Source organism: Drosophila busckii, chromosome X, assembly GCF_011750605.1.
Source record: "Drosophila busckii strain San Diego stock center, stock number 13000-0081.31 chromosome X, ASM1175060v1, whole genome shotgun sequence".
Classification (NCBI taxonomy): domain Eukaryota; kingdom Metazoa; phylum Arthropoda; class Insecta; order Diptera; family Drosophilidae; genus Drosophila; species Drosophila busckii.
The window spans coordinates 3,061,162-3,087,736 of NC_046608.1; the positions used below are offsets into that span (position 1 = coordinate 3,061,162).

A 26,575-nucleotide genomic window follows, 5' to 3' on the forward strand; every position below is an offset into this window, starting at 1 on the left:
TGCAGCAATTTGCTATCGAACTTCAGTCGATAGGCAGCCAGAGTGGCCATATCGTTAGCAGCTAACAAGCTTGGTATCATCCCTAGCCCCACCTTGTAGTTGGGTGTGTTTTTAGTTGTTTACGCATAATTTTTTTTAGCTTCCAACTGCTTTGCTGTAAGAAAGTGAGTGTCTTGAACTAATACAATGCGTAATTTGGGAAAGCAGCAGTCGCAGGACACCACGGACACGGCCGTCGAGAAGGGCGACTATCCGCGTGCAACGAGTAAGTGACGCAGACCCCAGCGCGCCCCCAACCACAATTTATTGTTTGCTGTTGGCTGCTGCTATATTTACACAATAAATGCATATACATTTGTGTTTCTTTGCATCTGCAGATGGAGTTGTGTTTGGCGCAATAATAACATTCGCCAGCTTCTTTGTGCTTATGATGTCCTTCTGTTCGCCGTATTGGATTGAATCCTACGAGGAGACACGCAGCAACTTCAAAAACATGGGCATTTGGCAATATTGCTTTAAAGACTATGTGCATCCAAACCAGTTCCACAAGAAGTTCACAGGCTGTCACAATGTATTCTCTCATGTAAGCATAAGACTTTATAATCAAACAATTGCGTTTTGTCTATAGAGTCTCCTGTGTTTACAGTACTATTATGTGATACGTGCATTTTTGCTGCCTGGCTGGCTGATGGCTGTGCAGGCCTTCGTCACCATGGCCTTTATAATTGTGTTCTTCGTCCTGGCTGTCTTGTCGATGACCATTATACGCCTGCCATTGAAGCCAGTGCTGCAGTATGAATGGCTGCTGGTACGCCTCTCCTACATTGGCACGGGCATAGCATGCAAGTTTACAAATATATAACATTTATAGATTAAGTAATAAATTAACTAAAAATTGTTGTACAACTTGCAGCACTTTTTATGTTCTTGGCTGTGTGCATCTTTGGCGGCTGTGCCTATCGTCGTGACTGGCTGATGTATCCCAAATTCAATGTGCTTGGCTGGTCCTATGCTCTGGCTGTGGTCTCCTTCATGTTGCTGGGCCTGGCTGCACTCATTTTGCATCGCGAATCGCGTCAGGCGTACGAGGCGCGTGGTGAACAAAAGAATCTGGTTATGCAAATGGAAATGCAGGAGCCGGGCTATCAGGCACCGCGTCATCATCACAGTCAATCGCGCAGTCTGCAGGGCTACATATAGTAAATGTTAGCCGCGCGACAAACATAACATAACAAATAATTCCATTTTATACAAAACATACCAATATTTATGCCGTCCTGACTCGAATTATCACTATCTCTTAATTGTAAAAGAATCTCGCTGGAACATATTTATGTGTCTTAACAACAAAATTCAGTGCCTTGGTATTTGTAGTGCAAATTTTCTATATACTAATTTAGAACTGTAGCCGTCCAAAACGACACAAAATGAATGCATTTGGCATATCGATTATACATACATTTATACATTTTACAAACAAATATTCATGCACACAAAACTACTGTGTAAATCCATCTATAACTCTTTTATATGTATTAACTTCTATTATTGTGTAAGTCATACAAACTAATTGTATGATCAAGCGAAATATACAAAAACAACAACAACACCAAATTGTAAATGTTGCTTATGTTTGAGAAAACTCTAAGGTAATATATACTATAGTATGTAACTATCTGAGTATTGCTCTTATCTGTGCTGATAGTAAGTATACTACTAGGCTTGATTGCCAATTGGTACAGCGGTGCTCTTGCCATGGCTCTGATTCAGTTTCGAAGCTCCTTAGTTACATCTACGCGTTGACTGCAGACGGTTGTCCACAAATAAATACAAAATACTTTCTGTATGATGTCGCAATTGTTCAGTTTGTGCCTAAGCCTGCTTATATGCCACAAAGCCTGTAAGCAACTTATACTCTCTCTCTCTCTCTTTCTCTTTCTCTGTGTGAATTTCTTCTGCACAGTAGCGCAACAACAATAATGAATGAATGAGTGTGCAAAATGTTTGATAAGACTTTCTTAATAACAAAACGGTAGCTTTCCCACTCTAACATTTCAATCAGTGCTCAACAAAACGGAAATTGACGTAAAACATGCATTTGTCTATATACATAGATATATAGTGATATATGTGTAGATATCGATGTGGCAAACAAGGCCACAAAAAAGTCGTGTGGGAGTGTTTGGGCGGCTTTTGACTGAGAACAAAAAATAAACAAATTTCCACGAAAATTCAAGAACATTCAAGGGAATGTAATTTGTATAGCTTTTAAAATAAAAATTGTTTTATAAAAAGTGAATTAATGATTTAAAATAACTGCAGATAAATTTAAAAACATAAATACAATATAAAATTCAGAATGCAAATTTCAATTAAAATGCATTTTATACAAATTTTTAATTATTTGATTTACAAGTGTTAATGAATTTAGTTTATTGTATTAATATACTATAATAAATAGTTTAAAAAATGCATTTTATATTGTTTTAAATTGATTTTGTGTTCTTATGCAAATTGTTAAAACTAAAATTAAATCTTTAATTTAAATTAGCTGCACAGCATTGGAGCCGTAATTATTATTAATAAATTAAAATGCATTTCATAATCATTTGAGTACCAAGTGCCTTAAATTTTAAATTTTAGCTTCAAAAATTGTTTCTATTATAAACATTTTAATTTTTATAAAACGCATTTAATATTATTAAGCAGTTTGTTATAGATTTTATGTTATGATTATACATAAAGTTTTGATTTTGATAACAAAGTACTATCAACTTTTAAAGATTTAATGCTCTTTTAACTTTTATGCACATGCCTTTTATTTATTCAATTAAAGTTGCCTCTGTAGCTGCTGCCACCCATGAATCCCGCATCATCAATGGCACTGAGGCCAGCTTGGTGGACTCAAAGCACATTTGCTCAATACGCCTGAGGGAGCACGATAGAAACTTTGGTAGTGGACACATCTGTGGTGGTGCTTTGATTGCGCCCAACAAGGTGCTAACCGCAGCCCACTGTCTCTACAAGTGAGTCGAGAGTTTAAATCAAACAAATGCTCACTCAAACTCCCGCTCTCACTCTCTCTGTCGCTCTCTCTCTCTCTCTCTCTAGCAATGGCAGGAAGCGTTACCGCAAAGCAAGAGAATTCATTGTCGTCTTGGGTACGCTGAATCGTTATGAACGCAACAATGGCACCATTGTCGCGGAAGTGAGCTCCATTGCCTACATGAACACCTTTAGTCCGGACAGCATGCGCGACGATGTCGGCGTCATGTTTCTACGCAACCCACTGCCCATCAATGGCAGCCAGGCGAGCATTTCGCCCATGCACTTGGCCACACAGCCAACGCCAGTGGGCGCCAATTGCCAAGTAGCGGGCTGGGGACGCACCGAGAAGGTGAGTCCAAAACCAGGCAAGAGACTCAGTTTTAACTCAACCCAACAATCATATTTGCTAGGCAACGCTTTCGAATGTGCTGCTCATGGCCAATGTGAGCACAATACGGCCGCAGACCTGTGGCAGCATCTATGGCAGTGGCTTGCTGCCTGGCATGCTGTGCGCTGGACATCTGCAGGGCGGCACAGACTCCTGCCAGGGCGACTCGGGTGGACCGCTGGTGCTCAATGGTCGCATTGTGGGCGTCGTCAGCTGGGGCTATGGCTGTGCCGAGCCGGGATTACCGGGTGTCTATGCGGATATACAGTATTATCATCAGTGGATACAGCAGCGCAGCGCTGCTTCAAGGCTAACGGTACTAACGGCACCGCTCTGCAGCAGTTTGATAAGCTTGCTGCTGAGCTTTGTCATCAGCTGAGCTTTAGCCTTGAATTATTTTCAATTAAATATTTGTCCCATGGCTAAGCTTCTATTGCTTAACCCCTAATGCCCACGCATACGTTTTTTTTTTATAGCTAAAATGTTACTTAAGGCAAAGTTTTCTTTTCTTTTTAACAGTGACGAGAAATTCTTTTTTGGGTTAAAAAATAAGAAACAATTTTATCAAATATGTAATTTTCTGAATAAATACATATTTCCCAGAAAAATCAAATGTTGTTCTTAACTGGAAAGCTGTGCATGCAGCAGAGGCTTAAGACTTATTCCCTTTTATATCAGCGGAAATGCTCTACACTACACAACACACATGATTTACACAATTGCTTATTAAAATATATATATATATATATATATTAACTAATTTAATAAAAAGTTGAAGCAACAAATTACGCTATGCAAAATTTTGAATATGCTATAGGCTTAAAATGTTAACATTCCATTCATGGGTTAAGCTTTGGAATAAATTAACTTTTCCTTTTAACAAACAACATTTATTTACAATTCACATATACATATAATATATAAACAATGCATAAATGTATGTATATATTTATTAAGTTTGGCTGCTCAAGCAGCATTCAAACTATCGTTAAAGTTTAAATTTCTAACAATTGCAATTGCGCCGCGAGGACTGCTGAGACTGCAGCGACTGCGAGTCATGCAGACGCACTAGCTCCGGTCCATAGACAATGTTGGGCAGGCGACGCGACTGCGCCATGAGCAGCGAGAAGTCGCGATTGCTAACGGCATTCTCGATGCGCTCCATGACGCGTCCGACCAGAATTTCGACGGCCTGTTGAATATTGGCGCCGGTACAGGCGCTCGTCTCAATGTAGGGCAGACGATAGCGCTTGGCAAGGGCCAGCACCTGCTCGCGGCTGACGACACGCATTTGGAGCAAATCGCACTTGTTGCCGCAGAGCACCACGTCCGGGTCTTCGGTGTAGGCGTGGGTGCGCAGCTGTTCCAGCCAGTTGGTTACTTCCAGAAATGATTTCTCGCTGGTTAAATCGAATATGAGCAGGAAGCCCATGGCATCGCGATAGAATGCCGTTGTCAGCGAACGGAAGCGCTCCTGTCCGGCCGTATCCCAGATTTGCAAGTGTATGCGATGCCGTCGCCCATGCGAGCTGTAAATCTAACCGAGAAACGAAAACAGGGCAACTGGGCATTGGGCAAATATTTACCAAACTGTAGCCATTTGTGCTCACCAAGCGCTTCTCACGAAAATCAATTCCCACCGTCGATATAAATTGCGAATGAAATCGCCCATCCGTGTACTGATAGAGCAAACAGGTCTTGCCCACACCGGAATCGCCCAGCACCAAGAACTTTAGCAAATAGTCGTAGTCAATGTTCGCCGTCGTCATTGTGGGGCTTCGCTTATGATGATGCTTCATCAGTAGAGCATTCTGCCCAGGCTGCTGACCCACAAATAAACAAATTCAACTTGCTGTCAGTCACTTGAGTTGGGTCAAGGGATATTTCATTTCGTTCCATTTCGTTTATATTAACTTTTTTCTTAAAAACCTTTTCTGACTATGCAATTTCTTCACTTTCACAAAAAAAAAAATCCAAAAAATTAAATTCAACACTTTTAACATAATTATAAACACATTAAAATAATTTCGGATTTGTAAACGACGAAATAAATAAAATGTTGCCACAAAAAAAAATTAAGCAAATTAAATTTAAGACGATTTAGAATATTTTAAAAAATATGAGGCGAGCAGATGTAATGATAATTTAAATGTTGCCCATAGCTCAAAAAATACATAAGGGAAAATTGTACGCGACAAAAGATAAGTAAAAATAAAATTAACAATAAGTAATAATTATTTTTAAATGCTTAGATACAGTTTGAAAAACTTTAAATTAAAAACAAATCAAATTAAAAGAACTCATTGTTCGAAATATAAGAATATAAGTGAAAAGAAAAATATTTTAAAATGTTCTGCCTCTAAAAGAGGAAGCTGTGTCCTTTAAAAACAGCTCGGAGCCTATTTTGGTTGGAGGTTGATTTGTTTATCAAAAAAAAAAAAATTGTTTTTTTTTTATTTCAATATTACATTTTCAGTTTCTCGTGACTGTACGTGATGGGAAGCGTGCAAAATACGTGTGTGCAATGAAAATAAATATGTGAAACTCATTAAAACTCGATTTATTGATTTATATTTTGTTTTACACAAATTCTTCTTCTTTTTTGTTTGTGAGAGATTTTTGTGTCTATTGAAATGGCTGAAGCACTCGGCTGAAGAGGGAGGACGCGACGGCGGCTTGTGGCAAGGAACTCAAAGCTTGGCATGCGAAAAATTCATTTGAAAAGCCAAATGCTTTGAAGCATGTATATTAGAAAAAAAAATAAATAAATAAAAAAAAATTAATGCGGCCTTTTTGCTTGTAAGCGTACTTTTCAATAATTAAGAATTCGAGCACAGGCCAAGGTGGAGCACAGCGCAGGAGAAGAGAGCCCGTAAAGCGGATTATGTTCGGCTAGATGGTTACTTGAACTGACGCCCCAAAAATAGCTGCTGCAGACCAAAAATATGCTTTAGTCCTGTCACAGCTGCAGGCTCAGTCGAGGGCTTAAAGCGTTAACAACAAGCAGCAGAGCGCGTGAGTGAGAGCTGAAGCTTGTGGCCAATTAAAATCAAATTAGAATAAATGAACAAAACCTTGGGTTTCACTTGCGGCCACTAAGCCATCATTAAATACGCAGCGTCACATCAATTTAAATAAAAAGCTGCCAATTTTAACTTTAACAAACTGCCAAACAAACTTGCTACCGTTAGATTTGAAAAGGCTTTAGCCGTAAAACTTTTTTGCAAGCTGCGCGCACTGAACTTGGTACAAGAAATTAATTGATACTAATCCGCTTAAGTTCGCTGACATGCCACATGCCATTGCTGCCACAGCTAACAATCAACTTGTTGCAGTAGCAGCCCCGCCATATGAGCGAAGTCCCTCACAGCATTCGTGGAATTTTGACTCTGATATGACATCCATTTACACGTGTGTGTGTGTGTGTGTGTATCTATGTGTGTGTGTGTGTAGTTGCTATGGGGCTGAGTACATGTATGGGTTAAAAATAAATACTTGTGGCTTGGGCTATGGATGTTGGTCCCGGATGCACGAAGGACGCGCGAACCATGAGCACGTGTAAAGGGCCGTTAGTCTCTACTCTACTCTACTGTACTACTCTACTCACCTGGCCTTGGCATTGCCCTTGCCTTTGATTAGCAGCAGCAGCAGCAGCTCTAAGGCTCTCAAGTTCGCAGCTGCAGTGGGGCCACTCGATCAATTTAATTTAATAGCTGCTGCTGCATACACATGTATAAATTGCATTGAATAGTTATTAAGCTATTATTATTGCTTATCAAAGGGCTGCACTATAGTTGTTTATTTTTAGCGCCAGGCGATTTGTTTACACTCGCAGGCTTAGGCTCAGGCTCAGGCTCAGCTGCTTCTGCAGAACGAACACAAACAACGAACCGCACGCACACAATAAGAATAAGTTTTTGACACACTGTGCGCTGCTGCTGCTCTTGGGGCTCCGCTTTTGCTGCCTGTTGCGTTCGCCGTCGCTTTGTCTACTGTTTCGTTTTGTTTTGCTGCAGCTGTGAAGAAGTGTGAAGACGCAAAGCTTTGGGCAGCGCAGCTTTTGCTCCTGCTGCTGCCTGTGCTTTACGCTTTTACCGTTATGCCAAAGCTTTTGCTGTTTACATCTTTATGTATGCACTTGTTTATGCTTTTTATTTAAATTTCTTTCAAATGATATTTGATGTTTTTGTTGTTTTTAATTAACAATGTTTTCAATTCTTTTTGTTTTTTGTTTTTAAGAAAAAACACTTAGTTTTTAAGACTCTCATGCTGTAAATATTGTTATTTTTAATTTTACTTTTTGCATTTTTTGCCTTTGCTCTTGCCACTCATAAAAAGTCTGAACTTTATATTTTTTTGAAATGGAACGTTACTTTTTATGAAAACATTACGCTTGCCAACTTTATTATTTACCATAATTAAATTATTTTTGTTATTTTTTTTTGTTTTTGTTTTGTTTATAGTTTACTTTTGTTTCTACAGCTGACATTAAGTACATTTTGCTTACGATTTGCATATATGCGTTTATTTTTGCCTTTTTCTTTATATTTATGAATATTTTTGTTTTTCATATTATATTGACTGTATGCAGGGGCGTAGCCAGTATGTAATTTGTGGCGCAGTGGGAGCAGAAGGGGGAGTTTGGGTAGCAGCAGTTCATAGTTATAGTTCTTAATATATGTGTTTTTTGTTTTCCGCAGATGAAATTAAAATTAATCTTAGATAAATAATTAAGCTACAATAACAAACGGCTTGGATTTTTTTCTTTTATTTTTTGATAATCTCATAATGTTTACTTCAATTTTTCATATCCATGCCTGGCTACGCCCTTGACCGTATGTCTAGATTAAACAATTTATATGAAATCATGTATATGAAAATACAGCATTCATAAATGTATGTATGTATATATATAATAAGTATTTATATATAAATCTATATACCCTTTTCTCAATGCTTTGCAAATTTTAAACAAAAATAGTTGAAGCTGCATTTTGTTTGCCATTTACTTTGTTTTTTTTTCTTTTTCCTTTTGCCATTTACTTAGCTTTTTCCCACAATACGAATTAATTTAATAGAAAGCTTCTGCTTTTTTTTAATATAATACACGTTTTAGACAATAAAGAAAAGCCATAAGTGCAATTAAGAAAGAAAAAAAATTTAATTTTTTCCCCCAGTTGTGGGAAAAACATAAATGTACACTTTAGTATAAATATGTTAAATCATTAAGCAGCATTAACAACTTGTGTATGTGTGTGTGTGTGTGTGTGTGTTTCAACAGTTTCCTTTATAATGTTTACAAAAGTTTTTTTTTTGACTTATCAAATTAATTTTGCATTTATTTTAATTAATTTTTTTTTTTGTTTTTTTCTTTTAATAAATTTAGCTTGTATTTTTTGGATTCATTCTCATAGCTGTGTAGGAATTAGCAACAACATAATACACGTGTATATGTATATTTGTTAATAATAATATACGCATTAATGCTCGACTGTGTGTGCTATTGGATTTTATGTGAATGAATTTGTAAATGCATTTCAAATAATAGATCAAAAATGAGTTTTAAATGTAACGTAACATGCGCTAATATAATTTTCAATGTCCTTCTATTTAAGTGTGTGTGTGATTAGATATAAAAACAACATAGTTTTGGGCGTGTGTGTGTGTGTATAAATATTTGTGTCTTAATTGTTTGAAGAAATTAACGCTAGATAGAAAAGACACGCAAATGCAGCATGCAACGAGAGAGAGAAAGAGAGCACAAGTGTTGTCTCGCTCTCGCACTACATTATGTTCATATATAATTAGTTTTTGTTTTTTCTTTTTCTTTACTGCTTACTGTATTTAACAATTACATTAGCTAAACGAACATTTATGTGCATGTGCTTTCGTCTGATAAAAAACTAAATTTTGAGCGTACATAAACTCAGCCAAACATGAAAAAAAAAACATTAAAATTTATAAACTTTTGCTTGCTTGTACAAAATATTGTTCTGCGCAAAAGTATATCTAGCATTCTTTGCTTTAATTTATGTGTTATAAAATATAAATATTAAAGTTTCGGTGCAACAGAAATTTATGTAAACAAAATTAATTAATAAGGCGCTGGGCTGCGTCTATGCATGTCTAGTGACTGAAATTCATTTAATGTCAATTTTGTTGCTGCAGTTGTTGTTGTCGTTCTGGCCAACGTTAATAGAGTGTGTGTGTGTGTGTGTGAGAGAGAGAGTGGAAGTTACATTCTGCAGAACAATAAAAGTTTATTGTATATTGCAGAAATGTTTGTAGTTTAGCTGCTGCTCTGCTTTGCGTTTCTTTACTGTGGATTTCGTTGTTGATGTTGCTGTTGTTGTTGTGGTTGTTGCTGCTGTTGTGGTTGCTGTAGTTGTAAATATGGCATTCAAAGCAGAAACTTTCCAAGCAGCAGACCCAAGAGAGCTGCAGCAATAGCAATTGCTATATAAAATACCGGAATCTGTTTCTCAGCCAAAACAGGAGCATAAGGCTCATTCATTTGCTTAGTGGCCGTCGAGCTACGATAGCGTGTTACTTGATCCTGCGAAACGAAATTAGTGAGTATATTTAAGCTATAAACAATTGCCACAGTTAGCTTACCTTCAAGTGAAGATTCTCTCTTCTTAATTCGCTGACCTGATCGCGCATCTCCTTAAGCTCAGCCGCCAGAGATTCAACATGCTCTGTGGCATCAGAAAGATTCGAGGACTAGAGCAAGACAAGTAAATGTAAAAGTAAATATATGTCTAGCTATTTCTGCTGCTTGAAGGACGCACCTGCTCTTCGATGGACAGCTTGGGCGCATCACCCTTCATTGTCTCGGTCATGCCCTGACTAGCAGCCACAATGGTGCCACCAACATTGCCGGCAGTACCGACATTACCAGCAGCATTATTATTCTCCGCATTCGCCTCACCGCTGGGCATTTCAAAAACACATTTCAACTTTGCATCCATAAGTGTATCGGGCTCCAGCTCCCGCCACTATAAAAAATTGCAATGATTAGACTTTAATAACAATTTAAGCAGATGGAGCTTACTTACCAACTTGTTAAGATCAGTTAAATCGACATCTGGTGGTGCCAGCACGCTCTGTACCATAAACTTGTGCTTGTTCTTCTCCGCCTGATCGTACATAAAGGGCTGCAGGCATACTATATAAAATAGTTATTAATTAAAGTGCATTAAGGCGCAATGAAATTTCATTGTACTTACTTTCGACCTGGGTCGAGCGAAATGGAGCAATCTTTCCAATATTGGGACGTACACAATAACGTTTGGGAGCAGTGGTCTTTATTTTAAAGACCAGTGTTCCGGACGCATTATTTTTAAGTGTCATGACTGTAACCACTGGCCGACTGAACGGACCTGTAAATCAAAAGTAAATATTACAAATTTGATATTATCGATTAGCATCTAATCTAAGTAAATATTTCATTTAATAATTAACTAAAAGAATTATGAATGAACAGCAAGCAGTTGTTGCCCATGGGCAAAAGTCATAAATTAAAACGTAACATATACACATAGTTTGGCTATAGTTTATATAGTTTGTTCTATACTATAGACAGACGACGGATCAGTAGAAAATATGCCAAAAACAAGTGTGCGTGTGTTTGTTTGCACAGTGGTGCGACATTGTGTGTGGCATGCAAGTTGTTTGACCAAATATAACTTTAATTGTTTCTGGCATTGTTTTGACCCACTGTGCCACACACATAAAATCAAACGCGCTGTCATATGCATTGTTCTTGTTCTTGTTGTAGCCATTTGGCCAAAATTCAAAAAGTAAAAGGAAAAATGGCCCATGACAAGTTCTCTTGAGTATAAAAATAAAATTTTAGCAAAAATGTGAATTATAAAAACAAAACAAATAATGAAATGAAAAACGACGCTCAGTGGCCAAAGGTTTTTTTCTTCTTTTCGTTAATGTCGCGCGCCAAGCGCGTTTACTACAGTTCGAATAAAGAGGGGAGAGGTAGAAGATAAGGGGAAAAAGTGGTGCGCAAGCGACGCAAGCTAACGCGGCTGCGACTTTTCCAAAATAAAATGAAAAGTAGTTGGCCGCTCCTCTCTCCCCGCCCCGCTGTCCATCATCATCAACCGACGCGCGACGTCGCTAAGCAAACATGCTAAAACAGCCGCAGCCAAATGTCAAAACAACGAAGAACAGCCAAAAAAAAAAATGAAATAAAAACCGAAGCATTCAAAATAATTATTGATAAGCACAGTGTGGCCAAATGTAAAAGAACGCGTAAACATGATTAGAAAGAATTACGAATTGTTGGTTGGCTGGTGCGACAACGTTTTGCATTTTCTGTTTTTCTTTTTTTTTTCTCGTGTGAACTTTGCAGTTTGGTCTGACCCTCTCTCGTTGCCGCACAACTCCCAACGCTTTAGCGCCAGGGTCAATTTTTTATGTGAAATTGTTTACAATACGCATTCTCATGTGTTTGTTGGTCGATAAGTCGCCGCCACATACACACACACGCACACATACCAACACTAACGCCAACGCACACACACGCACACTTAACGGCCTTCTTTTTTGACTAAGCCCAAGTGCAAAACAATTGCATTTCATCGTATTCACAACTGCAGAGAGCCCAACAACCAAGGTGCTTGTTTGCTGTTTTTTTTCTATTTCTTTCGCTACTTCTAATTCACATACACACTCACACATGCATAAGACATACAAGCGCACACACACATATATATATTCAAACAAACATATACATATACGCATTTTGCGAAATTTTTGCATACAAAACTTACCAATAAAGCGCAACTCATGCTCTGGCTCAATGGTCAGCGGCACATCAAATTGTGGTGTTTTGTTCATTTTAATATATTTTTCGTCGTTCTTTTCGTGTTGACTTGTGCTTTGCTGCTGCTGCTGGTTAATAACTTTATTTGTCTCTCTCTCTCCCTCTCTATGTGTGTATTATTTATTTTTCACGTCGACGGCCTGTTTGCGCTTGTTATTCCGACTTGCTTTCCCAACGGCCCTGCCTGCAATTTTATTTATTTTTTTTTTCTTGTGTTGAAAATTTGTTGAACGAAATCATAAATTTCAATTGTATGCATGCACATGTGTATGTACGCATGTAATTTGATTTTTGCTTACGTTTGGTATGCGCTACAGATAAAACTTAAGTTAGTTTCCTCGCGGATTCTTATAGTTTTTAGCACACTTTTGATATGAAGACACTCGACCCGATGGGTTTTGCTTTCGGTTTCGCTTGTTTTTTTCTTTCTTATTTTGTGCCTGCGCCTTGGTCTATGGCCAAATATCGGTAAATGTATGCAAAAAAAAAAAATCCGTCACCGCCGTCTAACAAATGTTGCCAGACGAATAAAGTTGGCGTTAGTGGCAGCGCCAGCTCGATAAATATACTCGATTACTAGCAATGCGTACTCGATATTAACGAGCCGATAGCTAGCTTGAGTTGTATCGTTCATATCAAACCGGTTGAATAAAAGAATTCAAGTTGAACTTTAATATTTTATTTTGGAATACTTGATTATTTTAAATATTTGATTATTTTAAATAATTGATTATTTTAAATACATGATATTTATTTATTAACCTGTTGCTCAATGAACTTACGTATTTTCGACTCCCGTGCATTATTTAGTAATTTCTTGAAATTAACTATAGCCGCTGAAAGATTTTTAGCAACTTCCAGCTTAGGCGTGCGGATTAAATGTTCAATAAGGCGTGGGTAATCTAGACGCTCGGCGGGCGCAATAAGTATGTCGTTGAAGGCGCGCATGTAGCAATTCAAGAGGAAGCCATATGCCTGCTGTGCTGGCAAAGTATCCAGTTCGTCCGCTGCGGTAGCCAGTTCAGTTAGAACAGCATGATCCAGGCGTTGCTTGATGGCGTTGCCCATTAGCTTTATGGCTTCTGGGGTTGAGGCCTGTGCAAGCCACTGCCCAAACAAAATAAAATACAATTAAAGTTAGATCTTAATTAAATTAGCTTGTTATATTTACCCCAGCGTATTGCCTAGGCTGCAATGGCTTGGACTCTGCCTGATGCAATGTAAGCTTAAGCTGATCCTGTTGAAACCAATGTGGATGACGTAAGCTCTGCCCGAGTTCGCTTAATTTCTCACGCATATCTGCAAAATTCAGAAATCGTTTTAACAACAATTTATATGTCAAACTGAGGAAGTTAACTTACCGTCCGGCATGAGAGCCGGGTGTGGAGTATTTCTGCGCAAATATTCGACAATACAATCAAGCAGCTGCAAGCGCTCGACATCAAAGTCTTGCAGTCTTGCTGCCCGCAGCTCATCAGAGCTTTTGATCAGCTGTCCAAACAAAGTTCCGTGGTTTTGACGCCAATTGCCCATACGGTGATGCATGCTGCAATAGCGGTTGGCCAGCTTTAGATGGCGGCGGGCGTTCTCTTCAGCTTCCATCGGGGCCTTATTTTGCATCAGACGACGCAGCTGTTGCCGCTGGTGCTGCCAGTGACGCTGGCTGCTGGCAAAGAGACGCTTCTCCGCCGCCTCCAAACGCTGCAGCAGCTGCAACATGCGCATCAAGGCTGACCACTGCTCGTTGGTTGTGAACTGCTCCAAGGCGGCGGCACACATATCGAGATACATATTCTGCATCGACTGCAGCTCAGCTGGAGTATAAGCTTTGAGCTTGAGATTCAGGCCGAGCACGCGCTGACGATAGCGCTTTCGCCGCCGCTGCTGATGCCTGAGCACATGGTAATGTTGCATGCCACCCAGGAGCACAGGCGTCTCGTAAAGAGATATCGGAAATTCCAAATTATAGTGTGGGCGATCATTCAGCAAAATTTGGACCAATGTAGCCTCCACGTTTTTAGCCGCATGTGGGGCACAGTAGGTGACCAAGTGCCAGTAGAGACGCGCGTAATCTGGGCATGAGGCAGCCAAGCAAGCAAGATGCCGCCAGGTTTGCACAGGCATCTCCCAGCAAAACTGCAGATACTGCGCTAGCTTTAAGCGTTTGATATCCGATCTGAGATTATTGAAGAACTCCAGACGACGTTCGTTCGAATCGGGCATATAGAAGTTGAAACATTTCAACAGCTGCAGATCATCGCGCTTATGCAGCAGCTTTAGTTGGTCAGCAATGGTGCAATTGGCAAAAGTGGGCGTCAACACGTCGCATAGCAAATCGCCGTACATCTCATCGAAGTCGTTCTCTTCCTCCACCTCCTCTTGCTCCTGCTTGAACTTCACTATCTGCGCCAGATGCTCGCAAATCATCAGCGCATGCTTGTAGCCCAGCAAATGCACATGCTTGGCCATGGTCTCCACGCACTCCTCGCTGCCCATGGCAATGGCGCGACTCAGCAGCTGATCCAAGCCTGCCAGCAGCTGACTCTGGCTCGCTTCGCCCAGATCGCCATCCAGCAACTCGAGTAGCTCGCCAAGCGGCAGGTCCTCCAAGCGCTCCTCAAACGTTTGCGCAGCATCAGCAAAGTTTTGGATCTGCAAGCAAAGCTTGTGCTTGCCCAGAATTTCATCCTGTGCAAGCAACTGCAGCAGCTGTTGCGCCTGCAGGCAGATGTCACCTTGCAGCTTATAGAGCAGGCGAGAGCTGGGCAACTCCTGCCAGTACATAAAAGTTGTAATGCTGACTTGCTGCAGCACACGCTGCACTGCATCCATTAGCTTGTTGGCATAGTTGCGTAGCTTGCCAGGCACATCTGGCTCCTGCTTGATAGAGACAGCGGCAGAGCGCAGCGTATAGACCAAAGCATAGTCGGGCGCAGTTGGCGGCTTGGCCAGTGCCTCCATGTTGAACAGCATCACATCCAGCAGCTGATGCATGGCCGCACCCAAGTAGCGTTGACGCGCATTGGTACGCAGCAGACTTAAGCGCTCCTCGCTGTCCAGCAAATGGCGCTGCAGCAGACGCACGGCATAGCCTATGAACGCATCGTGATCCTCCAGGCAAATAGCTTGAGTGACAGCATTGAGCACACCACAGATTAGCGGCAATTGCTTCTGCTTGTCGATAATCAAATGCGACAGCGTCTCGTTTAAGCTGTCATGATACTGAGTACTCAGCCAGCGCGGAGCGCAGCCAAGAAATTCCAATAGCTGCGGTTGCAGCCCACACATAAGCGCCAGGCTTACGGTCACCAGTTGCGGCAGTTGCGTGGGCAGCTGCTGCAACAAATGCACACAGTGCGGGTTTAAGCGCAACACCTCTGCCTGCTCGCCCCCGCCCGCATGCGCAGTATTCAATACCAAATACATGAATGCGCCGCGCAGTTGCTCAGCATCTGCGTCATCCTTGGGCTCTGCAAGCAGCTTATGTCCTGGATCTATTTCGGGCTCGCCCAGTGACTGCACCAGCTCATGCTCCACCAGCACATTGAGCACGAGCTGCGACAGCGACCTAATTTCACGCTCATTGCCTATAAAAAAAAATGTTTGCAAAGGACTGCAGCAACAGTGATTATAGATTTACCGCTAAAATAGTTGAAGCTGCTCAATTTCTTCTCATTGTGATCGTAGTTGCTCAACTGAGCGCGTATTTGTTTAAAAACCTCGCAATTGTTTAAAGCACGCACTTCTTCCATCATTTCTAAACTGTTATTTTAATAAAAGTTAAATTCGTATAATTCAAACTGCAATTGCAAAAAGTCACTGTATGGATTAATGTGATGTGAGTGTTAAACTAGTGACTGCAACTGTTAAAGTTACTCACGGTCACTAACAGTTACGCACTGTGACTTGTTCACTGATGTCACGGTATTAGGCAAAAACTTGTGTTGTTAGATAAATAGTTAATCTAGCAGCTTGCTATTGCAAACAAATTAGCTGTCAATGTTTATTTAAAAGCAATTGTTGACGCCTTGCGTTTATTTTGCGTAACGTAAGTACATTACTCGTTACTTTGAGCTAGCTTTTGCCGTTTGTGACGTCACAGCTGCAGCGCTACCTACAGCCCAAAGCTAGCAGCGCCAACAGCTGATTGTGGGCGGCTTGGCGAACTAGAAAGAAAAAAGCTACGCCGCAGGAAAAAGGCAAGAAAAGAATGCAATTGTCCAACAGATAGGATAGTGCAACTGAAAGACTGAAACACCATGGAGCTGCGTGATCTGCGTGGTGGCGGTGGCGGTGGCGGTGGCGGTGGCGGTGGCGTTGGCAGCGGCGTTGCCAGTGGCGAGCTAGGCGGCATCTGCATTGGCAGCGCCGCTGGCAACGGCGTTCAGCGTGTGCCAACCAAAGCGGATCTGCTCATGGAGCAACTGAATGCATCAAATGCTAAAAAAATGGCGCTGCTGCTTGTATTGGGCTTTTTGCTATATCATGGCCTGCTCAATTGGAACTACGGTGAGTAATCGATTTATAAGTGCAGCTGGACGCGACCAAACTACATATATGCAAATGTATTATTCATATGATTGCGTTTTGTTTTCCGTTTTGTTTGACTGCAGGCAGCGACTCCTGCCAGTGGCTGCTGTCAAAGGGTCGCTTCAAAGGTGACAACGAGTGGCAGCCCTACGGTTGCATGATGCATAAATACAGTTATACGTAAGCCAGTCAAGCACATTGCTTTATATACATATGTATAAATATAAATGTCCATACATGTGGTTTTTGCTTGCAGCGACACACGACGTTGTCTACGCTATTTAGCCTTCTTTGGAACTAAGAATAATTTTGTGTTCATTGGCGACAAGAGCGTGCGGCTGTTGTATCAACGCTTTGTGGAGCAACTGCAACTGCCGCAGGCGCAAGGCGCTACAGAAACGGACGAAGATGAGGATAGTGCGCTGTGGCATGCGCATGGACAGGACGATGTGGCGCGCTTTGAGGACAAAAAGCTGCACATGCTAGCCAAGTATATATACGCTGAGGAAGTGGGCCCAGCGCTAATCGACCGTCTGTATCAGCTGGAGTCGGAGCAGCAAATATCCTCCGTATACGTTGTGGGCTTGACCTATGCCAATTTGCAGGCTGGCAATGTTACCGATGAGCTGCTGCGGCAATATAATATAAATCTAACGCTGCTAGTGGCGCCATTTCATCGTCTGGTGGCGCAAAAGTCACATGTGCTTTGGAAGCTAGCCGAACGCGTGGATGAGGAGAAGCTGCCGCCGGCTTGGAAGCCGCTGCTCAACGAGCATATAGATCGCTTAAATAATGTGGCACGCGGCGTCTTTCGCTATACGGACGCCAGCATTTGGGAGTCGGCCTGGCATATAGCCAACGGCTTGCTGGACAGTGCCAGCGATGGACATCGCCTGAGCGCACACGGTCAGCGGCTGCTGGTGCAGCTGCTCTGGAACATGTACTGCAACGATCAGATGAACTACAACGACGGCACTTGCTGCAGCAGCTCCGAGCCACACACCAGTCTGCAGATTGTCGCCTATGCGCTGTTTGGCGTCTGCATTGCCCTCGTCGCGGGCATGTGCCTGCGTCGCTGGCTTCTGCATTTGCGTGGCCAGACGCTCTATGTGCCGCTACAGCAGCAGGCAACGGCACGCAGCTCGCATCATCATCAGTCGGCGGCACAGCCAACGCATGCACTGGCGGCGCTACTAACAGATTATGTAACTCCGCTGCTGGCGCTCTCGCTACTGGGCTTGATAATGGCCTATTTTTATATCTGCGATCGCACCAACTTTTTCATGAAAGAGAACAAATACTACTCGGAGTTTAGCTTCTGGATACCAGTGGGCTATGTATTTGCTTTGGGCCTGTTCTTTACGGAGGACTCGCGCTTCACCAAGGTGCTGAATCGCGATCAGACGGACGAGCTGCGCGGCTGGATACTGCTGGTGGTGCTCATCTATTATATGACGGGGGCACAGAGCGTGCTGCCCATACGCATGCACATCAAGCTGCTCATCTCCGGCTACTTCTTTCTCACCGGCTACACACACTTTACCCACATCTGGCATACGGGCAGCTCGGGATCGCTATTCGTGCGCTTCTTTCAGGCCATGTTCAGGCTCAATTTTCTGAGCGTGCTGCTCTGCTTCTGCATGAATCGTCCCTATCAGTTTTACTACTTTGTGCCATTGCTAACCTTTTGGCTGTGCGTCGTCTATCTGGTGCTGGCGCTGCCGCCACGCATCACCGCCGCCAGCGTCGATGCTCAGCCGCTGCATTATCTCTATTTGGTCTGCAAGTGCATTGGCTGTCTGGGCATCATTACGGTGCTGTTCATGTCCGAGGTGTTCTTCGAGCGCATCTTTGTGACGCGTCCCTGGAAGGCGCTGTTTGTCACCACAGACGATGACATACACGAGTGGTGGTACCAATGGAAGCTGGATCGCTATACCATCACCTTTGGCATGATCTATGCCGCCTGCTTTCACATTGCCCAGAAGTATAATGTGTTCGATGATAACAATCATGGCAATTTGTTTGCCCGTCGCACTTCGATTTGGGTCACGCTGCTCGCACTTCTCGGCGTCGGCATCTATACGTCCTTTTCTTTTCTGTGTCGCAACGTGCAGAACTGTGAGGAAATTCACTCGTACATACTCTTCATACCCATCATTGGTTACATTGTGTTGCGCAATATTTCAGGCATATTGCGCACCAGGTATTCCAACTTCTTTGCCTGGTTTGGACGCATTTCGCTGGAGCTGTTCATCTGCCAGTATCACATTTGGCTTGCGGCGGATCGTCATGGTGTGCTGGTGCTGCTGCCGGGCTTTCCCACGCTCAACATGATCATCACGTCGTTCATCTTTGTCTGCGCCTCCCATGAGGTGCATCGCCTTACACAGATCCTGTTGCCCTATGCCGTGCCCAATGATTGGCGCCTGGTCATGCGTAACCTTGTCGTGTTTCTGATTGTGCTCATACCAGTTGCCCGATCCGATGGCATGTTCTAGATGCACACACACACACACACACACACACATTTATCATCATCTTGTTTTGCACTGTGCCCCCAAAGTATTCCAAAAAATCATATCCTAGGTTTCCTTATTATTTCTTTTGTAATCTTATGCTAAAGCCTAGACTATAAGCTTAACAATTAGCTTTAATCATTGCACAAATTACTTAAAGAGAGTTCAACGCATGTGTGCTGCAATTGAAATATTGATATCATTATATAATTTTGTCATTCATTTTGTTTATAAATGTTTCATTGCATTCGCTTTAAGCTGGCATTAATTTTTACAATATATTTATGCTTTAAAAGATAAATCTGATGTTCATGGAATGTAAGCAAGTTGCAACAAATAATAAATAAATAAATATATATTAAATAGCCACAAAATAAAACCTCTTGCATTACCTTAATATACATATATGGTGTATATGTATATCTTTTGCTTAGCAGACAGCGTCGTTCACTGAACCAGGACACGTTCAACATGCGACAAAACAAAAATTTAAGATACATTTGTGTAGGCAGGGGCGTACTCAAAAAGGGGAAGCTTACTTCACAAATATTTAGCATGCACATTTAAATATTTAAAAGCCTCAAGCGCACATGAGAAAATTCTTTGAATTTGAATTTACATTATTTAGTTACAAAAGATCAGTTAAAATTAAAATTAATGCATAATAAATTTTAAAATAAATTTTAAAATATTTATAAGCTTACATGTTTTTTCAAATAGAAACTTACATTAAGTTACAAAATAATGCAATTCAAATTATAAAAATAAAGTAATTAAAAACTGTTGAAAATTTTTGAAATGTATTAAAGTATTTTTAATTGTATTTAGGTTATTAAGTTACAAAAACTTAAAGCTTAAATTCAAAATAAATAAATTATAAAGCAAAAAATTAATTCATTTAATAAACAAAAAGTTTTCAGCTCAAATTTGGTAGAGTTCAAGCTATGATATTGGAATACAAATTAGTTATATTGAATTGTAAATCATATGTAAGCCTCTTCCTCTATGCTGCCCCCCGCTAGCCTGTAGACCACACCACTGTCTACTGTGCCTCACAACAGACTCAGACGCGTCCTCGTTTTGCTTTGTGCGCCTTTTGTTCAGCAAACAGACAGACGGCCCCACAGGAAGCGCTAATTGACGCATCACACGCCTCAGCAAATTGCAACCACATACCGTTAATAGCAAGCTGATTTTTGCTTTAGAATAAAGCCAACCCCCTCTACAGTTTCTGGCAAGGAATTTATCGCACCACTGCTGGTGTCGAGTTGGCCCAAAAGAAAGGCTAGAAGGCGCAGCTTGGCTCACAAACAGGTGCAAAGACTAAATGACAATGTTCTTTGGGCAAGCATGGAGCAGCCATGGGCGTGGCCAGTTGGGCACAAGTGCAGCTGCTGAACCCCTTAATTTTGAGTTTGACTGCGCCCATGTTGAGTAGGTGGCTAAACAATAAGTTCACTGATCGCAGGCTTTACTGTAAGTAACTTTCATTTGTTTTACTTGCAATTAATTAACTTTAAAGTTAAGTAAGCTTGTGATCTAAATTGTTGCAATTTGTACATACGTTATTTTACTTTGCTACAATTTGTTAAGTTTTGGCTTTAATATGTGCAGAAAAGTTCTCAATTGACTTAACACTGACATTTGCATTTGCATTGACATTTAACATTTTGCATGCGTGGTTAATTAAGATTTAATTTAAATTAACTAACCATATATGACACATGCCACAGTGTGCATTCACGTAAATAATTATTACGCAGTTGCAATGTATTGTGCAAAATTTCTAGAATTTTTATCTTCCCACACCTGGACACCTGGACGTGTGCATCGGAAGCTCAGTTAAAATTACAGTTGACAAATTACAATGGGAGCTTTATCATTGCAACATCATGTTGCCACTTATATTAAACTGTTAAGTATTTGATAATTTTTTTAATTGGTTTTCTGCGTAAAAAAATTAAAAAAAGCAAACAAATTTAATTGACATAACAAAAGCTTTGCAACACTTTTGTTAAGAATTTTTTATTCAGCTAATTTTAAGTTTAATTTATAAATTATTTTATTTATATATCTGTATTTGCTTAGTAGCTAAATAATTGACAAAAAAAAGAGCTAACAAAACTATAATTTTAAATTTATTTGCATAACTTTAAAATACATATTATTATTATTTTAATTAAATAAATTACTAGCTGAGCTCAGCTGGTCTAAGAATAATTTCATTATTATTAATAATTAGTAATTGTAATTCAATTCAAATGGCCTTGATAATTTAAAAGTTATCAGTTTTTCTTTTAGTGCAGACTTAACTGCGTTTCAGGCGTTTCAAGTGAAAAGCTTTTGTGCCTGTCGCTCACCAAAAGCTTTCCCACCGAGCCGAACAAAAAGCTCGTTGGCGATGTTTTAAAAGCGGAACCGACTCGCAACTCGACAAACAGTTAGCGGCAGCACACTCTCCGAAGCGGTTCACAAGTGAAATAAACACTCGAAGCCAAAGCCTAGCCAAACAAACAAAGAACAGCCAGCAGAGCAACAATTTCAAAAAATTCAAGAAGAAGTAACAGCAAGCACACTCATAGTAGTAGCAACGGCAAAGCGCAGCATTAACCGTTAGAAAACGGTGAAGGCGACTTGAGCCGTAGCTGCCGAGGAGCGAGAAAAACGCGCGAAACTTTGAAGAATTGCCTAGAGCTCGAAGCATCTGAGTTTGTGCCACTGCATGTTGCCAACATATTTTTTTTAAATTTGTTTGTTTTGTGAAACGTGTGCTGAAAATCCGCTAACTCAAAGTGAAATCAAGACATTATAATTTAAAGTGCCAAGTAACAAAGTTTAAGTATTCCGTGCTTTTTAAAAGGCAACAAGTGTTTGCTAAACCGTTACAAAAAAGCATAAAAACGGAGCCCACCAGGATCAACATACCACCGCCCAGAGGGTAAGCTAACTATATTGACGCACTAGTTAAACTAATGCAATTCAAATTAATCTGCATGTGCTTGCTACTCAAAGTATAATTAATAATGCAAACTAGTAGCAACAGCTAAGTAGTTTACGTATTTATATGATACGTTATAAAGTAGAAATAAATCTGGCTCACGTCGCATCTTGATCAGATTCAAAAAATCCGAAACGAAAAACTTAGTCCTGCCCCAAATCAAGTGCATTAAAGATATAAAATTCGATAAAATTCGATATATCTAAATTAGCTTCCATTAGACCGCAAAAAATTAGTTATAAGCCTTAGAACTTTAAGTGATCTTCAATATTTTTATGCGCTTTTTTTAGTTCTTTACGTAGAAAAGTACGTAAGAAATTATTTACGTAGTTTTTTATTATTTAAATGTGATGCGTGTATATATGCCATGAAATATTTTATTGTCACTAATGTGATAAAATATATTTTTCTTCTTTTGTGCATTAATAATTTTGTACTTGAAAAAAAAAATATTATTATTTGCAGTGCTTTTTCTTAAATCGCGTGCTTAGTTTTATTAAAAAATTGTTTTTCTTTTATTTTTTTTGCATATTTTATTTGGTTTTTTGAAAAATTCGTTCTTATATTATTATTTCGTATATATATAAAATATTTTATGGCATGTACATAATTTTGCTTAAAATATTTATAGTAATTATTATTTGCTGAATGTTAAGAATTTGTATGTTCTTTTGAAATTTATTGTCAATCAAAACGCACTGATTTTTGAGATATGAAATATTCTGGGAAAAACTTATTGATATTCAAATTTGAATAATTTACACAAATATTTGACAAAAATTGTTTGCTAAATTGAATTTCAACAACTGCTAAACACATTCTGCCTGCATTGAACTGCAAATGAAATAATTTGCAATTAGTAATTATAATTTGCGCTTTGCAACACTTTGCCGAAGCGAAGAGCTAGGGGGTGCTGCTGCTAGAATTTGCCATCAATTCGCTGCTACCCTACGCCCTCATCTAATGGTCTTTACTTGCCTCAGCTCTTGTTACCAACAAGCGTCTCGTTATTTAAACATCTTAATGCCTTTTACTGCGCATTAGTAATCAAAGTGCTGCCATAGTCACTGCGAAAACTGTAATTTCACGCACAACTACAACGACATATTAAGCGAGAAAGCTAGAGCTAGAGCTAGAGCTAACGAGCTGTTAGTTACACACACACACACACACACACACACACATACACAGCTAGGCTGCTTTAGTCGATGTTGATGTCTGCGAGTCAGCTCAATGCGAGTTCAATTGAATTCCGCATTATGCATTTATGTGGCAAGTGCCTGCTCTCGCAACAGAGTCTTATAGTTTTATGTCGAGACCACCTGCTTTCCAAATTGAGCTCTCGATTGCTGCTTGACAAACCAAAAATAAATACTTCACTTCAGTAATTGAAGCATATTTTTTTTTTGAGCAACAAATTCTGCGAATTCCTTTCATAGCAACAGTACGCAGCTCGAGCAGACTTATGTATGTCGCCATGTTTATTTAGCTAAAGCAGCTGCAATAAAAATGTAGAAATTACGTTTATTTGAGTTGTAAGCTGAAATAAAAATATAATTCTTATGAATTTATTGAGTCGACAAAAATAATGTAGACAGCAAATGAAATATATGCGCTGAAAATAAGATCCAGGGCGGAAATGCAACAATTGCAGCACTAGGCCATAGACTTGTTAACTAAATACAAAAATATAAAATTCTGGAGATCAAAATCTTGAGTGCAACTCAGCTTAAAACATTGCCAGTCAGCTATGCAATATTTCAAAGACACACAACAGTTGTGCTTTATTCAATTTTATTGCTAATAGTACAAAATTCTGTGATTGTGATTTCAATTGGTTTGCGCTGAATAGTATGCTATGATTTATTGACTATTACAAATTGCAAGTTTATTTGAGCAAACCTAAAATGTATTTTCAATTGAAAATAGATTCACAGCAAAGTCAAGTTTTTCACTAGAATTCAGACTGCTTATGGTTAGCCCAAAGTCAATTCGAACACTTGTAGCAATTACTTCATCTGAGCTACAATGGCAATGTTTGTTGCCAAGGCCATTTAGTTAGTGCAGTGTGCTTGAAACTTTGCGTGCAGTAAGCTGATAATTCAAAGCCAAGACAAGCGCACATATGTCCGTTGAATACAATAGTTATTTGCATATGTCTGTCAGCGGAGCTTAGTGCGTAATCGCATTTGATTGAATTCCTTAGCCTGTGGGGGCCCCTCCCAGCTCACAGCTGATTAAGCATAACCGTTTGTGGTGTGCTTATCAGGCCTCGACCCGTTGGTTAATTAGAAATGCGTCGTCTTTTGGGGCTGCAATTATATTGATATACTTGTTACTCTCGATGTCTTTTGTTTATTATGATTGCTGTCAACGGGGCCCAGTCAGCTAGCCAGCCAATCAAACAACATTCCACTGAAGCAATGAACAGACTGCCAAGCGGATAAGAACAATTCAACAATTTCGCTCTCTATCTGTCTGTGTGTGTGTGTGTGTATGTGCGTGTGTATTGTTGACCTTAGGCTATTGCTAAGACTTTGCCAGACAATATACATTGAAATGTCTTAGCAAACTTGAGCTCAACATTATTTTATATTTTATTTTGCTGCCGCTTCAACAATTAGTAATTGAAAGTGCTGCTGCTGCTGCTGCTGCCAACGTATACGCAATGTTAGCGCAGATTTTGCCAAAGTTTGCCTAACAATTTCTTTATTTTTTTGTTGCTTTCGATTTTGACTTGCACTTTTTTATTTTATTGTCCATATTTTCTTTTTGTGCTTTTTGTTGTTGCTCGCTCGCTTGTTTGCTGACGCTTGTTGATTTTTCATTATTGTGAGTACTTACAACTTGAATTTTCTTTCTTTTATTTCTTGATTTTATTTTGCTGTTGCTGTTAGTTGTTTACGGTTTGTTTGCTGTGTCTCGTGCGTTGGACTGGCGTGGCGGAGCTGCTCTATGAATTTGGGTTTCCCTATTTTTATATTTATAGCTACGCTTTGGTCGTTGCTTCCATAATTTTCACATGCACACACACACACACATACGTGCTTGCCATGTCCTTTGTCCCACACACACACACACTCACGCGCATACACATACGAACGAGCGAACAGGCAGACATTTCAAAAGTAACGCCGTTAAGTATGCCAAAGCCATGGGGCATACTCTGCTCGACCCAAGGGGCTACAGGCGTGTGTCTGCATGTGTGCTTGTGTGTGTGTGCCTTAAAGTATGTTAATTGATCATTATGTCCACATACATATATTGTTTGTGGTCAGACTAATAAAAGTTGCAAGTATTTATGCATATAAAATGCTAATTAACATTCATTCTATTCAAGTTAAAAATAGAGCAGCCTTTCAAACGCAATCAACTTATTTAAATAGTAGTAACAAAAGCCCATAGAAATATTATAAATTCATAGCTGTTAAATAATGCCTAACAATTGCTATTAAACCAATTAGCTGAAACTAATGATTCAATTACATTCAGTTTTAGTTTTCACCAATCAAGAAAATAGTGCAAAGATTTGTCTTTGATTTTTGGGCAGCATTTTGGATTTTTGCCAAGCAAAATTTAATTGTCAATGCTTTACTTCGTTTACGAAATATAATTATTTATAATTGGTCAAATGAAATTTTGGCAAATATATAAAGTTCAGCTTGCCAAGTAATTGATAAATAATAGCTAATAAATAATATGCAGTACTTCTATCGTACTAATTGATAAAGCAAATATTATATATGAGTTGCCAATTCACTGGAAACTTTTTAATTAAAACATTCAGCACAAATGAAAGTGCAATGCGAATTCTTTAGGCAAATGCTGAACAGATTCGAACTTTATTATTTGGCGACATGCTGAACTTTTCTGCTGCTGCTGCTGCTGCTGCTGCAACTTTTACTTAAGCGACAACAACAAGTGAGATAAAAGAAAAAGGATGATGAAGGCGCAGAGTGATGTTGCATAAATTGAACGCAGCTGCTTGTCGAATTTTCCATTCAAGCTGAGCGCACAATTAACAAGTGTGCGACATAAAGTCGAAGTTGGGGCTTGGCTTGTTGATCCCTTAGACAAATTCAATGTCAGACACACGCACACAGAATGAAATTCATCGACGAGTGTTTTCCTTGTTAGCTGCTGGAGCTACTGAGTGCTGAGTACGCGAATGTTGTCAGCATTAAGTGAAAATCAGAGTTAACTTAAGTAAAGTTGAGTTCAGTTCAGTTCAGTTCAGTTGAGTTGCGTTC

The 26,575-nt window shown here is 39.9% G+C and overlaps 6 protein-coding genes across 8 annotated transcripts; 3 read left to right on the forward strand and 3 right to left on the reverse strand.

Annotated features, from left to right (window-relative positions):
• The first annotated feature begins 35 nt into the window (after nucleotides 1-35).
• LOC108606404 lies at nucleotides 36-1,606 on the forward strand. Its single transcript, XM_017996489.1, has 4 exons — nucleotides 36-265; nucleotides 378-583; nucleotides 647-842; nucleotides 914-1,606. Exons 1-4 carry the CDS (start codon nucleotides 187-189, stop codon nucleotides 1,198-1,200), a joined length of 768 nt encoding a protein of 255 aa, XP_017851978.1. The 5' UTR covers nucleotides 36-186; the 3' UTR covers nucleotides 1,201-1,606.
• Nucleotides 1,607-1,692: 86 nt separating this feature from the next.
• On the forward strand, nucleotides 1,693-3,956 carry LOC108606035 (trypsin alpha-3). The gene is made up of 4 exons (XM_017995862.1): nucleotides 1,693-1,900; nucleotides 2,837-3,026; nucleotides 3,112-3,397; nucleotides 3,459-3,956. Exons 1-4 carry the CDS (start codon nucleotides 1,846-1,848, stop codon nucleotides 3,813-3,815), a joined length of 888 nt encoding a protein of 295 aa, XP_017851351.1. The 5' UTR covers nucleotides 1,693-1,845; the 3' UTR covers nucleotides 3,816-3,956.
• Nucleotides 3,957-4,385: 429 nt separating this feature from the next.
• LOC108606963 (ras-related protein Rab-27A) lies at nucleotides 4,386-8,367 on the reverse strand. 3 transcript variants are annotated; one of them, XM_017997524.2, is made up of 3 exons: nucleotides 7,044-8,367; nucleotides 5,047-5,256; nucleotides 4,386-4,965 (listed from the first exon to the last, which is right to left on the reverse strand). In XM_017997524.2, exons 2-3 carry the CDS (start codon nucleotides 5,106-5,108, stop codon nucleotides 4,440-4,442), a joined length of 588 nt encoding a protein of 195 aa, XP_017853013.1. In that variant the 5' UTR covers nucleotides 5,109-5,256; nucleotides 7,044-8,367; the 3' UTR covers nucleotides 4,386-4,439. The 3 variants fall into 3 exon arrangements, with proteins under 3 accessions (XP_017853013.1, XP_017853012.1, XP_017853011.1); XM_017997523.2 differs by having other exon boundaries at nucleotides 4,386-4,973; nucleotides 5,047-5,259; nucleotides 7,044-7,607; XM_017997522.1 differs by having other exon boundaries at nucleotides 4,387-4,973; nucleotides 7,044-7,606.
• Nucleotides 8,368-8,992: 625 nt separating this feature from the next.
• LOC108606962 (vesicle-associated membrane protein/synaptobrevin-binding protein) lies at nucleotides 8,993-12,788 on the reverse strand. Its single transcript, XM_017997521.2, has 7 exons — nucleotides 12,578-12,788; nucleotides 12,226-12,462; nucleotides 10,666-10,818; nucleotides 10,495-10,604; nucleotides 10,228-10,434; nucleotides 10,052-10,159; nucleotides 8,993-9,992 (listed from the first exon to the last, which is right to left on the reverse strand). Exons 2-7 carry the CDS (start codon nucleotides 12,290-12,292, stop codon nucleotides 9,837-9,839), a joined length of 801 nt encoding a protein of 266 aa, XP_017853010.1. The 5' UTR covers nucleotides 12,293-12,462; nucleotides 12,578-12,788; the 3' UTR covers nucleotides 8,993-9,836.
• Nucleotides 12,789-13,028: 240 nt separating this feature from the next.
• On the reverse strand, nucleotides 13,029-16,073 carry LOC108604939. Its single transcript, XM_017994509.1, has 4 exons — nucleotides 15,919-16,073; nucleotides 13,640-15,865; nucleotides 13,450-13,577; nucleotides 13,029-13,385 (listed from the first exon to the last, which is right to left on the reverse strand). Exons 1-4 carry the CDS (start codon nucleotides 16,031-16,033, stop codon nucleotides 13,029-13,031), a joined length of 2,826 nt encoding a protein of 941 aa, XP_017849998.1. The 5' UTR covers nucleotides 16,034-16,073.
• A 341-nt stretch (nucleotides 16,074-16,414) lies between these two features.
• Nucleotides 16,415-19,658, forward strand: LOC108607247 (N-acetylneuraminate 9-O-acetyltransferase). The gene is made up of 3 exons (XM_017997929.2): nucleotides 16,415-16,787; nucleotides 16,892-16,988; nucleotides 17,065-19,658. Exons 1-3 carry the CDS (start codon nucleotides 16,538-16,540, stop codon nucleotides 19,307-19,309), a joined length of 2,592 nt encoding a protein of 863 aa, XP_017853418.1. The 5' UTR covers nucleotides 16,415-16,537; the 3' UTR covers nucleotides 19,310-19,658.
• The last annotated feature ends 6,917 nt before the right edge of the window (nucleotides 19,659-26,575 follow it).

Bases quoted from the DNA above. Each gene is read 5' to 3' on its own strand.
- LOC108606963 (XM_017997523.2), bottom strand. From the start codon at position 5,235: ATGAAGCATCATCATAAGCGAAGCCCCACAATGACGACGGCGAACATT. The intron at 4,974-5,046 runs GTGAGCACAAAT...TTTCTCGGTTAG, and splicing joins ATTTTCGTGAGAAGCGCTTG to ATTTACAGCTCGCATGGGCG.
- LOC108606404 (XM_017996489.1), top strand. From the start codon at position 187: ATGCGTAATTTGGGAAAGCAGCAGTCGCAGGACACCACGGACACGGCC. The intron at 266-377 runs GTAAGTGACGCA...TTGCATCTGCAG, and splicing joins CGACTATCCGCGTGCAACGA to ATGGAGTTGTGTTTGGCGCA. The intron at 584-646 runs GTAAGCATAAGA...CTGTGTTTACAG, and splicing joins GTCACAATGTATTCTCTCAT to TACTATTATGTGATACGTGC.
- LOC108606035 (XM_017995862.1), top strand. From the start codon at position 1,846: ATGATGTCGCAATTGTTCAGTTTGTGCCTAAGCCTGCTTATATGCCAC. The intron at 1,901-2,836 runs GTAAGCAACTTA...ATTCAATTAAAG, and splicing joins GCTTATATGCCACAAAGCCT to TTGCCTCTGTAGCTGCTGCC. The intron at 3,398-3,458 runs GTGAGTCCAAAA...CATATTTGCTAG, and splicing joins GCTGGGGACGCACCGAGAAG to GCAACGCTTTCGAATGTGCT.
- LOC108604939 (XM_017994509.1), bottom strand. From the start codon at position 16,033: ATGATGGAAGAAGTGCGTGCTTTAAACAATTGCGAGGTTTTTAAACAA. The intron at 15,866-15,918 runs GTAAATCTATAA...TTTTTTTTATAG, and splicing joins CAGCTTCAACTATTTTAGCG to GCAATGAGCGTGAAATTAGG. The intron at 13,578-13,639 runs GTAAGTTAACTT...TGAATTTTGCAG, and splicing joins CCCGGCTCTCATGCCGGACG to ATATGCGTGAGAAATTAAGC.
- LOC108606962 (XM_017997521.2), bottom strand. From the start codon at position 12,292: ATGAACAAAACACCACAATTTGATGTGCCGCTGACCATTGAGCCAGAG. The intron at 10,605-10,665 runs GTAAGTACAATG...TATTTTATATAG, and splicing joins TCGCTCGACCCAGGTCGAAA to TATGCCTGCAGCCCTTTATG. The intron at 10,160-10,227 runs GTGCGTCCTTCA...GTCTTGCTCTAG, and splicing joins AGCTGTCCATCGAAGAGCAG to TCCTCGAATCTTTCTGATGC.
- LOC108607247 (XM_017997929.2), top strand. From the start codon at position 16,538: ATGGAGCTGCGTGATCTGCGTGGTGGCGGTGGCGGTGGCGGTGGCGGT. The intron at 16,788-16,891 runs GTGAGTAATCGA...GTTTGACTGCAG, and splicing joins CCTGCTCAATTGGAACTACG to GCAGCGACTCCTGCCAGTGG. The intron at 16,989-17,064 runs GTAAGCCAGTCA...TTTTGCTTGCAG, and splicing joins ATGCATAAATACAGTTATAC to CGACACACGACGTTGTCTAC.